General features: G+C 43.1%; 1 protein-coding gene across 2 annotated transcripts in view; it reads left to right on the forward strand.

The window, feature by feature from the left end:
- Nucleotides 1-13,295, forward strand: part of MOCOS (molybdenum cofactor sulfurase) — a 494,081-nt gene that overhangs the window by 328,439 nt on the left and 152,347 nt on the right. For both annotated transcript variants that reach the window (XM_019509228.1, XM_019509230.1), the window contains exon 5: nt 11,234-11,310. In XM_019509228.1, coding sequence (XP_019364773.1) covers nt 11,234-11,310 — 77 coding nt within the window. The remainder of the gene's footprint in view (nt 1-11,233; nt 11,311-13,295) is intronic.

Genomic DNA, 13,295 nt, shown 5'->3' on the forward strand with positions numbered 1-13,295 from the left:
GCCTCCTTTTGAAGACCCCCAGGGTAGGAGCAAGCACCACTTCCCTTGGAAGTTGGTTCCAGATCCTAGCCGCCCTGACTGAAGTAGTGCCTCCTGATATCTAGCCTGAATCTACTCTCGGTCAACTTATGGCCGTTATTCCTCATTACTCCTGGAACAGGGACTCTACCATAGCCTGCTAGTTCCCATTGGCCAGTTTGTAGACAGCCACGAGATTCCCCTCTCAGCCTTCTCTTGTGGAGGCTGAACAGGTTCAGGTCCCGTAGCATCTCCTCATAGGGCCTGCTTTGCTGCCACCTGATCATGCAGGTGACCGTCCTCTGGACCCTCTCAATACTATCCACATCCCTCCTGAAGTGCAGTGCCCAGAACTGGATGCAGTGCTCCAACTGCAGCCTGACCAGTATCGCATAGAGGGGGAGGATCACCTCCTTGGACCTGCTCATGATGCATGATAAGGTGCGGTTAGCCTTACTGACTACATCTTCACATTGGCAGCCCATGTTCATCTTGGAATCAATAATGACAACAAGATCCTTTTCTGCCTCTATGCTGACGAGAAGGGAGTTCTCCAGCCTGTAGGTATGCTGCTGGTTCTTCCTCCCCAGGTGCAGTACCTTGCACTTGTCAGTATTGAATCCCATCCTGTTCTCATCCACCCACCCCTGTAACCTGTCTAGATCTAGTTGCAGCCTGTCCCTCTCCTCCAGCGTGCCCACTTCTCCCCACATCTTAGTGTCATCTGCGAATTTGAACAAGGTGCTTTTCACCCCCTCATCCAAGTTGCTGATGAAGATGTTGAACAGTGCGGGCCCAAGGACTGAGTCCTGGGGGACCCCACTGCCCACATTCCTCCAGGTTGAAAAAGACCTATCCACCACCACTCTCTAGGTGTGGCCCTCCAGCCAATTTGCAACCCATCTGACTATGTAGGCATTGACACCATACTGCCTAATTTCTTAATGAGAATGGGGTGAGAGACAGTATCGAAGGCTTTCCTAAAGTCCAGAAATACTATGTTCACCGCAACACCTGCATCCAAGGATTTTGTGACATAGTCGTACGAAGCCACCAGGTTGGTTTGACAGGAACTGCCTCAAATGAACCCATTTTGGTTGCCCCTAAGCATGATCTCCCCTGCTGGTCCCTCGCAGATGTGCTCCTGGATAATTTTCTCAAAGAGCATCCCCAGAACCAAGGTAAGACTAATGGGCCCGTAGTTTCCTGGGTCCTCCTTTCTCCCTTTTTTTGAAAATGGGGACCACATTGGCCCTTTTCCAGTCCTCTGGCACCTCGCCAGAGCACCATGAGTGCTCATAAAGCTGTGCCAGGGGTCCCTCAGTGACCTCTGCTAATTCCCTCAGCACTCTGGGGTGGAGATTGTCAGGACCTTCTGACTTGAACATGTCTAGACCCACCAGAAGTTCCCTGACTAGGTCTTCACTGACCCTAGGCCTGGCAGTGCCTCCCCTGGGTCCATCAGGAATCATAGTGGGAGGGATGCCACTGCTCAAAAAGGTGGAGGCAAAGAAATTGTTAAAGAAGTTAGCTTTATCGTCTGGTGTGACTACCAGGTTTCCTAGCGTATTCTGCAGAGGCCCTACGTTTTCCGGTACCTTCTTTTTACCCCCTATGTATTTAAAAAAGGACTTCTTGTTATCCTTATCCAGGTTGCTAGTCCCAGTTCCACAATGTGTAATGATGAGTTCTCAGCTATACTCTGCAGAAAGGATGGTACTACCAATACAGTACTTCCAGAACCAGCCCTGTTGGCCCTATCATCCTGCTCATGGTTCTAGTATTGGACCTGCAGCCTTGCCTTCACCTCTAAATACTAACTTGTTAGAGTCCCTGCTCTGACATCAAGCACAATTGCACTTAATTCATGGATCTCAAGAGCCCAGAGACACTAAAAGAGGACAGTCTGGGGCCACTAGTGCTCCCAGATAGATTTCTTTCAGTATAATACAATGGCTGTAGGGCTTCTGTCTGTTTTACATGGTTGCCTTTTTCATAATGGGCCCTCAGCCTTCCCCTGCCACTGGGGAGAGATCAGTCTCTATCTGGACATCTTCGCGATGTCCACAGGGGCATGGAGATTTGGTTCCCCAGGCACAACTAGTGGTGGCACACCTTGTGCCTCCACTAGTTGTCCCTGGGGAACACCTGTGCCAGTCACCCTCTGGCATGCAGCAGGTTACCACAGGTGGGGAAGGGGAGGCTGGGGCCAGCCTAGTGCTGGCCCCAGCAACCTTACCTGAGGTCCTGGGGGCCTCCTGGGGCTGCAGCAGCAATGATCCTGCCACTTGGAGGCTGGCTGACAGTCAGAGCATAGCTCTGGGAAGCCAGACTGTGGTTTGAGTGGTGTGCACTGCTGCCACATGTGCCGCTCTGCTTTTATTTTGCATGGGGGGTGGTAATTTTTTGACTTCTGGTGACCCCATGCTGCTCTTTTGCAGCTCAGAGAACAGTTGAATGTACAGTATGTGGGACTGCAGACAAAGTGGGGACTGGGAGCTCCCTACTGCTGGGGCAGGGGGACATTGTCCCTGCCTGGGCTCTGGGGGCAGAGCCCGCCCTGGCAGCAGGCAGTTCCCAGGAGCAGGGAACAATCTCCTGCACCCTGCTGCCCACCTGACTGGGAGCATATTTGCTCCCAGTCAGCCATCTACATGTGCTGTACTGCACAGTAAATAATCAGCAGTAAAATTGCTACTTGTATTTATAGGTAGCAAATTTACTTGCTATTAGAGCAAATTACTGTGCAGTAAGCATCTGCACATGTAGATGGTAATGCTTACTGCACAGTAATTATCTCTAGTCTCAAGTAAAGCTTTGCATGTAGACACGCCCCTTGGCATCAACATCACAATTTTTTGTAGCAATTGCCACTACCTTTTCTAGATCAGAAGGATTCCGAGTTAGAGAGCAGAACAGAGTTAGTGAGCAGATGGCTTCCAAGGGACTCATCCACTGTCATCTTCCTGCCTGATGAAAGCTGTCATGCCTCCTTCATCTCATGCGATGGATAACTTGTAGGGTTTTCAGGAGTCTAGCCCTTCAGATCTCTCTTGAGAATGTCAGTGGACCTGCTCACAGATGAGTTGACAAATTGCAAGGCTCAGGCCTTACTGAAGTGTTCAGGCCAATTAACAAGATGCTAATGGATCCAGCTAGGTTATTTTGGAAGATTTCTGCCTCTTTCTGAGACTGAAAGCATAGACCAGAAACATCAGATCCATCCCAGCAAGCCTAAGTACCTTTATACTCATCCAGTGCTACCCTTGATGGCAGTAACCACAACAGCTAGAAATCCAGTCAGCTATAGTGAACTGCTAAAGAAAAAGAATCCAAGCATGTTGAGCTCTGTGGCTAACCAGTTCTCTTACCCTCCAGTTCTTGAATACCCAGTTACTGAGTCCTTCCAGGAAGATAGAGCTTTCCTCTGTGCAAATTCCCTGCCAGCACGTGAGGCTCCTGTCTGAAGGACATAAAGTAGCTAATAGTTCACTTCAATTAGTTCTGGATGCTGTTGTCCCATGTCCATGGTCCTAGTCATGCAACATTCTTTGTAGCTACAGGGCTCTGGGTTTCCCAAAGAGCTCTCAGCCACAAGACTGCCGGTATCTTGATGATTCCTCATGCCAGGTTTAGCTTCAAGCTTGGCTGTGAGATATCCACATTACAGGGAAGCTTCTGTTCAGTACTAGAGTGGCCCAGTCCCAGTGGTTCAGTTCTCCCCGATATGAGGGAAGGACCTTTCCCATAGATGTAAAAAAGCTACAGTTTTTCCCTTTATTACTTGTCTGATGATTTTAAATCAAACCTTTCAGGTTGGAGAACCAACATTAGCCTCTGAGCCCTTATCTTATATACAGCTTATACATTTCTGTAGCTTCTTCTAGCTAAAGTATCCTTGAGGACTTATCATGAGATCCTGCCCTGATTCCACCTGAATCTGATATTGGACTGTGTTGAATGTGATACTAGGCTGCTAAGGTGAAATTGCCTTTGCGTTCAGAGCTCATTCCACCACAGTCCACTCAGTTTTCATAACTTCCCTGTGCAGTGTCTCCACTGTTGGGAGGCCATCCGGAATTTCTTTCATATCTTAATGGAATATGACATGGTTACAGATGGTACATGTCTTTAGGACAGATGTTGCATTTGGCAGACTGGTCCTTCAGTTACTGTTTGGTTCACTTCATGTACATCCAGAGCAGAGATGCATGTGGACAATAGTTGAAGGAGAAAAGTTAATTTACTGATAACTGGAGTTTCTGAAGATGTATTATCCACATGCACATCCTAAAATATTTTCCTTAGATTTGCAAATAATAGAAGATTATGCAGTTGAGAAAAAACTTAGAGAGAGAAAGCCATCCATCCTTTATCTTTCTATGCAGAGCACAAGGAGAGGTGGAGCTATGGCATACTGTTTGGGTAATGGTAAAGGAAAGAGACTCCAAGTTTGAGTGCTGTGGTGCATATGCATTTGGACCATCTAAAAAAACTCCAATTACTGTGGGGGGTAACTTCTTTTTTTTTGCCACTGTTACAAACAAGACTTGCCATTGGCTCTTCAGGAAAAAAAAATTAAAAACTTAAGTTTTAAGTGTTATTAGGTTTGATTAAAAAAAAATGCTGGATGAGGTTCTTCAGTCTAGATGATCATGATTGATCTTCTGGCCTTAAAATCTGTTAGCCTGTGGCAATTCACCACTTATTTCCTCCCCCTTAATCTGCAATTATTTACTGCCATTCTCTGGCTTTTTATCCAGACAGTTATTTTACTCAATTGAGCACTTTACTATCCAGACAGTACTCGCTAATCTTCTACATTAGTCTTTCATCTGGGGCTACCCTGAATGTCTTTTTGAAGTATTATATATTTGTCATGTGTTTCTCCTGTCAATATCACTTGCATTGTTTAAATTAGTTGATATCTGTGGAAAAGTGGAAAAAAAGATAAGTTAGAAAAATTCTATGAATGTTTCTGGAGAAGTGTGAGAGCTATAATGCCATTCTGTTAAGATTTCTTTTACTTAAAAATACATAGTTTGTCAGCTACCTTTTAAAACATTTTATTGCCTTTTTAATTGTACATCTTTGATTGTGGCAATTAAAACATTCCCTGTATTTTTAAAATGATATATTTAATAAGAAAGCAGGCCATAAAGGAAGTTATACAAACTATGCATGCCTAACCAAAGTGATTTCCTTCTATGACAAGATGATGGGCTTTGTGGAGGGGGAGATATAACTCAATTTCAGAAAGGCTTCTGATACTGTTTCCCACAATATTCTTGTAAGTAAGCTAAAGAAGTGTAGCCTGGATAAAGCAGTATAGCCTAGATACACCTACCATAAGATTTATCTACTATACATAACTGATTGGATAATCATACTCAAAGAATAGTCACTAATGGCTGGGTCTCAGATTGGGAGAAGAGGTATCAAGTGAGGTTTCCACCGGGGGGCTGCCCAAGGGCCAGTGGCATCCAATATTGGAGTCTGAAACTGAGTGCACACTTAATTTGGGAAAACATCAAATAGGGTAGGGTAGCAGGCACCTTAGCAGACAGGATAAACATTTACAATTACCTTGATCAACTGGAAAAATGGTTAATGAAAATGAGGATGAAATTCAATAAGGATAAATGCAAAGTATTACATGGAGGAAGTTACAATCAAATGTACATAAATAAAATGACTGGCTAGGCTGCAGTACTGTAACAAAAGGTCTGGGTATTATATTGGATTACTGTGCAAGCTGAATGAGTCAACAATATAATATTGTTACAAAGAAGATAATAGCATACTAAGATGTATTACAAAAATGTCATATTCAAGGTCACAAGAACTGAGTCCTACATTTTTCAGCACTGGTAAGGCCTCATCTGGAGTACCGTATCCAGTTTTGGGCTCCAGACTTTGTTCAAAGGGTGAACAAATTGGATAGAGTCCAGGGGAGTTCAACAGAAATGATTAGATGTCCAGAAAACATGACTGCTGTATTTGGGGCAGACCTGGCTTCTTGCAAACACAGCAACCAGTGGCTGTCTGCCTTACGGATGACTTGTCTCCAGTGGGAGTATGACTTTTCAAAGGTTGATATCCTGAAGCATGAGGTTTTATCTCCTGTCCAATATACTTGTTGTTATTACTAAAAATTATTCCTCTGAATAATCAACATAAACATCCAATCCTCCCCAGAATCTTGCTAAATTCTTGCCCTGAACAACATCCTATGGCTAGAACATCTACAGTGTTATTACATGTTGTGGGAAAAAGTATTTACTTAGTTTTGAATTTGTGCCCTTTCAGTTTTGTTGGTTGTCTCCTTTTGTTACCAGGAAGGGAGAACAGACATTCTTGACCTTCCCTCTTGGCATTTCTAATGAACTCCATTTAATGTTTACTAATATTTCATTTTTAGAGTGCATACAAGGATGGAATCTTGATTATATTTTCTTGCTTGCTTCAAGAAAGAAAAGGAATTTGTTACTAGTCTGCTCTGTGGCACTGGCTATATTTTTAGGAAGTGAAAGTTTTATCGTTACTGCTGAATCACTTCTTTGGGCTGGGAGTTAAGCAGGTATATAGGGTCTTTTACCCTAATACCTACAGACCTTAGGTTCACAGGGCACAACCAGAAAAATACTTCTCGCCTTGCATAAACACACAGTTGATGTGAAAAACTAGCTTGCAGAATATAGCATCCTCTTTGGTAGGAGTATAGTATCTGGACTTTTTTTTTTTTGCCTTCCTCAGAAGCATAGGGTGTTGCCCACAGCCAAAGCTGTTCATTTTGACTAGGGCATGCAGATGCTTCTGTTGGGACTTAAACCCAGAGGCTCCTGTCTAGAGGGTCCTGCTCCTTGACTTCAGGTCAGATTGATTGCCTCATTTGAGATCAGGAAGGAATTTTACGCCATGTTCAGATTGGTATGAAGCATGGGGGTTGTACCCTGCTCTGTAGTGGAAAGGATTTGGAGCATGGTCCTTTTCCCTGGTTCTCTTGAGTGTATTTTACTACTTCTTGTTCTTGCCATGTCAGAACATTGACCATGCCCTCTTCATTTGGCTTTACCTATAGCACATAAAAGGATATTTTTGATGTTTCAAACATTAGGCCTAGTAATTGTATATGAGAGTTGCTCCCATTGTTTTTAATAATAGGTTAGCCATGTCATCCACCCGTGGGGCTCCCCATAGGTCCAGAAATTTAGCAGTAGGGTTACACTGGGGTGGGCCATGGCCAGATCTAGTGCACGGGCACAGCCGGTAGCTAGATCTGATGTGCAGGGCAAACCAGCATGCCAGGTTGCCCCCATGGACTGGGTTAGTCTGTAGGGGCAACCTGGCATGCTGGCCTGACCTGCACATCAGATCTACACACCAACCACATACACCAACCCCACCTGTGGAATCCAGCCTTCAAACTGGCCCCATGGCACTCACCTACCCCTCTTTCTTCTTTTCGTGTCCATGTCATTAAACTAGATGTTTTTCCTGAATCGTGCACAAGCAATAACTTTCCATTGCTACTGTGAGGTCCGTCTTCACATAGGACTCACCAAGGAGTCAGCAAACAAGCAGGTGCTTTTTAGTCTGCAGTTCACTGCACTTGCATGTATTCGTGTCATTAGAGTAGCCCCATTTGATCCTGTTTGTTTTTGATCTTCCAGTTTGCATGCACAGGTGATTCAGGCATTACCATGTTGGCCAGTCTAGATCAGCTTCTCTGAGAAGGTCATCCTGGGCCTCCAGGTCCATTTCAGAGCACCTGAGTGTGCATAGCCTTTCCTTCCATAACCTTAGTCGTGCCCTGTCAGCTATCATGTCCAACAGTGCAACACTGGTCACCAAACTCTTTCACATGTGACCACAGAGTGGATGCCTGGGGTATTCCATCTGCCTTGATCCTTTCTTCTGATATGAGGTGGTGCAATGCCATCCAGTAAGTACAGGCTGTCCTTCAGTGTTGGCTTTAGACATCCTATGACAGCTGTCATTTAGAACTGGGCCTAGCTTCTTGCCATGAAGTGATTGTTCCCATAGTGGCCATGCATATTCTGCAGTGGAGTAAAACAGGGTAATAGCAGTGTTCATAATATAGCTGGATTCACTCCCCACTTTGAGGTGACCAGCTTTCAAAATATATTGTTGTAGGTGCTTACTTTCCCTTTCATCTTCTCTATATGTGGTTTGAAGGTAAGTGTTCAGTCCAGTGTAACCCCCAAGTACATAGGGTTCAGCTGATTAGTCAGTGGGATTCCATCCCAGGTGATGTTTAATTTCCACTTGACTTCTCCATGGTTTAGGTGAAAAGGTATGATCTGGGTCTTGGTTGGTTTGGTGGGAAACTTGTTCTTATTGTAGTAATCTGAGAGGTTGCTCAGTGCACATGTTAGTCTGTTCTCAACAATAGTGAAGTCCTTTTCTTGCAACGTGTTCATTAGCATATATGACACTCCTCATATTACTCTGTATGAGTTGGGCATTGGTATATATGTTAAAAAGGATTGTTGCTAGCATGCCACCAGGTGAGAGGCCATTTTGTTGTCATCTCCAGTGGCTCCATTTCTTCCACAGTTCTATGTAAAAATGTCTGGTCTCCAAACGAAATTGGATGAGCTGCACTAAGTGGTAGTCATATGTCATACTGTAGAATTTGGCAAGCATGTTTCGGTGGTTGTCTGTCATATGCCACTGATAGGTCTACAAACACAACACCTGTTATCCCTTTCTTGAATCCATCTTCTATATGCTGGGTGATGGCCAGTGGAGGACCTGCCTAGTCTGAATCTGACTTGTTCTGGTATTAGATGTTGTTCAATATGAGGTGAAAGACAATTGAGAATAAGGCATTTGTAAAGTTTATAAAGAAAGCACAGAAGTGACACAGCCTAAATTTCTCTGGGCCAGAGGCATCTTTCCCTGGATTTAATAGAGTATTACACAGATACTTGCCATAGTGTAGAGATTCTAAAGGTTGATAAGCAATTGTTAAAAAGGTGTAATACACATAACTTTGTTGAGGGACCAGAGTGCTTGATCTGCTCTTTGCATATGCCATTGAGTCCAGCTGATTTGCCATTCTTCAAGTGATTTATTCCTGCATCAAGTTAATCTATTGTAGGTGACATGCTAAATTGATTTTCCTCTGGATCAGTTTGCTGTCTAACCGTATTTTAGGCTGTTCAAATCTTTACTGTTGAGTAGAAGCTGGTGAGCTACCTGGGTGGCTGTGTTGTTGTGATATTGCTGTACTTTCTTCAGGTCGTTACTCAGCTTGCAAATGGTTGTTAAGCATGCTTTCCTGTTAGTGTGGGTAGTATCTGTTCCTTTGATCAATTCTTTCCATTTCCATTGCCTTTCTTCTTGGAGCTTGTTAGTTAGGGCTGTCCCTGCCACAATAGTGTCTTCTGAGAGAGGATCTATTTGAAACATTTACTGGTATTTTTTTCTATTTAGCTGCTAGCATGGGAGTAAATCCTGGTATATACCTCTTGGAGGTTTTGCTCAGTGGATTCACGAAAAGGTCATAGTTATCTAAGACTGGTTTGATATGTGTCATCTTTTTGTCAAGGTGTTCAGAAAAGCCTCTCCAGTCTGCTTTCTTAAAGTTGAAGCATCTGTGCATTGGTACCATATTTGGAGCTCCAACTACCATAACAGGCATAACAGAAGCACTCACATCATGGCCCCTGTCAGATTTCAATGAATCTGCTAAATTCCACTAAATACCATATCATCACCAATCTATCACTAGTTTACAATGGTTCTTATAGGGATGATTCTTCCTTGAGAAGGGAATTGGATTAGATGACCTCCTGAGGTCTCTTCAAGCCTGACTTTTTGATGGTCTGTGATTTCTATGATTCTGTGATCATGTGTTTATTGCCTTTCTCTGAGGCAGGGGCTACTGCTTGGAAACAAGTTCTACCCACTTCCTGTCATGGCAGGTGTATCCTAGCTAGAAGTTAGGGGAAATAATAGGCTCAGAGGTACCTTGAGCACCTGCCCCAGTGCTGGTCTCAGGTTCTCCCATGACAGAGACTAACCGAGGTATCAGACCATACCCTCAGTACCCATCTGAGCTATTGGCTCTGCCTAATTGCTGGGGATGGGCCATATGAAGCAGGAGTGAGAAGATGGAGATTATTTCTCAGTGGTGTTTTTAGGCCCAACAGAGAGGTGGTATAAATATGACCAACAAGACTAAGGCCAAGTACAGACAGTCAAAAAGCCTGAGGCTGAATTGATTCAGTCTTTGCAGGTTAGTCTAAGCTTGCAGAGATTAAACTGACAAACAAGTGAACAGACTTTTGATTCAGGAAATGTAGCCATGTGTCTGCAGTGGCTCAAGCCAGAAGCTGGGAGGTGCCAGAGCACACCTTACAGCCACCGTTAAAGGGAAGAAAGGATTCCTCTATCGCTTTCCCCACCCTCCCTGCTGGAGTATAAGGGGCATTGCCAGGCCCCAGCCCATACTCTGCCTGGGCTTTCTTTTCATGCTGCCCCTGAGGTCTCTGGGGTTTGCAGTCCAAAATTAAAGCAGCAGGACTCTGCAGGGTTTCTCATCAATTCCTCTTCCTGCTTCCAAGTGCCTCTGGGATTTGTAGTCCATGGTCGCAGCTAGCAGAATGGAGAGCAGGAGATGTGGCCAGCACACTGAGCCCCACTGCCTGGCCCCAGACCCTAGACCCCAGCTGGGGTTTGCCTGGGTGAGGCAGTAAGCCAGCCAGTGAGGCCAGTAAACCAGCCCTCACTGCTAAGGCTAGGGAGTAGAGAGGCGTGGCTAGCCCTGCTCTCTGGAGCAGACAGCACAGCCCAGCTCAGGGCTGAAAAGCATGCTGGGGCATTGTGATTTAACTTGAACCAGGAAGGGGTCTGGGGCAGAAGTTTCATAAACCAGTTTGACAAATCAGTTAAGTCTGTATTCAACCAGGTTTACCTTAAACCTGTTTTGGCTGTTTTGAAACTTGTTTATGTGTACCTAACTTCTGTTCTGTTACAGGTTTAAACCAGTTTTTGATGACTTAAACTGGTTTATATGTAACTTCTGTCCCTAGCCCTCGAGACTGATCTCTGCTGGGAAAAATCTTGTCCTCAGCAAATTCTTTTAAATAAATTTATAATCATGTTGTTAAAGTATTTCAATTCTATGCATGTACAGTGGCTCCATGATTTGTTTACTGTGCTTATTTGTTTACTTTTTCTTTAGATTTGAAGATGGGACAGTTTCCTTTCTTGATATCATTGCACTGAAACATGGATTTGATGCTTTGGAAAGACTTACAGGTCAGTCTCAAATGTGACCAGCACAGAAAGTGATTTTCCAAATTAATTTGTAAGGCATATCTTGTATCTGATCTTATTTTATGCTCCTGTAATTTAATTCACAAAGATAGATTTGTCCTACTGTTTCCTAGTCTGAGACCAGGACCACATGAGTGACTGGGTATATTCAATTTTAGCAGATAAGATTTTTTTCAAGTCACTGTGGGTCACCTGTAGTAAACAAAAAATATCTGTGGACTTTTTCCTAAATACACATGTAAAGTCTTGAGCTGCTCAAACATGTGAAACTTACACTACATGCATAGACACAAAAATGTAGAAAAAATATTGGTCATAATTAGCTGAGCTGACTTCAATTGTAGTATCAGCAATAAGGTTTTCTAGTGCACTTAAAGACCGAAAGGTGTTTGCCCTGATGCAGAAGAGCTTTTTGTGAGATGGGAAAGCTAATCATGTGGGAACCAGTAAAAGCAATTCAGTGAAGTCCCCAACACTGCTTGGTATATAGTAAGTATTGTTCTATTATCTATCTAGAAACTTCCCAAATGAGTTTTACTTTTTACAACAGAATAGATTGCCTCATTGTGGTGTATTTTAATGGAAGTATTGTGAAAAATATCTTGTGCTTCTACTCTTTTTATATAGCCTTTTTCCTGGGCAGTTATATATCTTATGAAAAAAAACATAACCACATGATTGTAAACCCACTGTGAAAATAATTCAAGGGTTTGAGTACTAGTCATCTCTTAACTAATCACTTCTTGGATTGTAAAAAGCAGGATCTGGGAGAGGTATTAGTGAATTCAGAGCTATGAAAAGCTTCCTTGGCTGACATGATTTAAAACTGATCTGATGAGTGAATTGTCTCATTTTGATTTTTTCATAAATACTTATATAATTCAAATGTGCATCCCTTCATAATAAGATGGTTTGGGTTTGGGTTTTTTTATTATTGAAGCCTTGTCTTACCCAACTAGTGACATGCTTCTACTGCTGGGATGAAAAACATATTTTCCACTTTACTGAGATGTTCACTATATGCAAAGAAATTATGCACCTACATGGTGATAGCACACAATTCAGTAAAATGAAAAGTATTTTCAACTTCTGCTGAAAACTAGCACTCAGCTATATTCATATAATCTATGACACAATATTTACTTTTAACCACTGCTTTCATAGTTGGTAGGGTTGGAAGGGACCTAAGCAGATCATCTACTCCGACCCCCTGCCATGGCAGGAAAGGAGGCTGGGGTTAAATGATTCCTACCACCCTGATTCTGGGGGACTGTCACATAAAAAGACACATATGTAAATGGCACTATTTGATTTATGGAATGAGAGTTCTCCTAGCCCTCAAACTCAGAAAGCCTTTGCAGAGAATGTACATTAGAAAGCAGGTCACATTTGTGCATTGCTCCTTTCTGCAGGAGGTATGCGCTTTTAGGGAGCCTGAAGAGCTCCTAATAGAGGTATGAATAGGACTGCCAGAAAATGCTGGAACCTTCAGATCCTTTTCAGAGCTCATTGTCTGAGCCCCTATGAAATATTTAGCAAAAATTAAAGTTGCACTACCTTGTAGAAAAAGTGTGAGTATATAGTATCAGAACTACTAGCTCCTTGTTAAGTTGGTGCAAGGGGTATTGTTGACTCTAGGGTATTTAATATGTCTTTGTTTATATTAACTGCATCCTATCAGGCCTAGTATTACAACCCTAAGAGCATCTGTTTTTGCAATTAGGTTAGTGGCCTATTTGGAAAATTCATAAGATTACATATAGGGAGTGATCTTCCTATTGAGCACATATATGAGAAAGCTCTTTTGTATTGTTTATTTGCACACAAAGAATACACTGACCTCATGAAACTGGCTTTTTGCTTGCTAGTTGCACACACCAGTATGTGCATAGCTGTCATGAAACATTTGAACCTCAGCCTTTTGTCCAACTTAGTTTGTTATTTTCAAGCACAGATGCATCAAACAC

Source organism: Gavialis gangeticus, unplaced genomic scaffold, assembly GCF_001723915.1.
Source record: "Gavialis gangeticus isolate Ggan-Ray unplaced genomic scaffold, GavGan_comp1, whole genome shotgun sequence".
Taxonomy (NCBI): domain Eukaryota; kingdom Metazoa; phylum Chordata; order Crocodylia; family Gavialidae; genus Gavialis; species Gavialis gangeticus.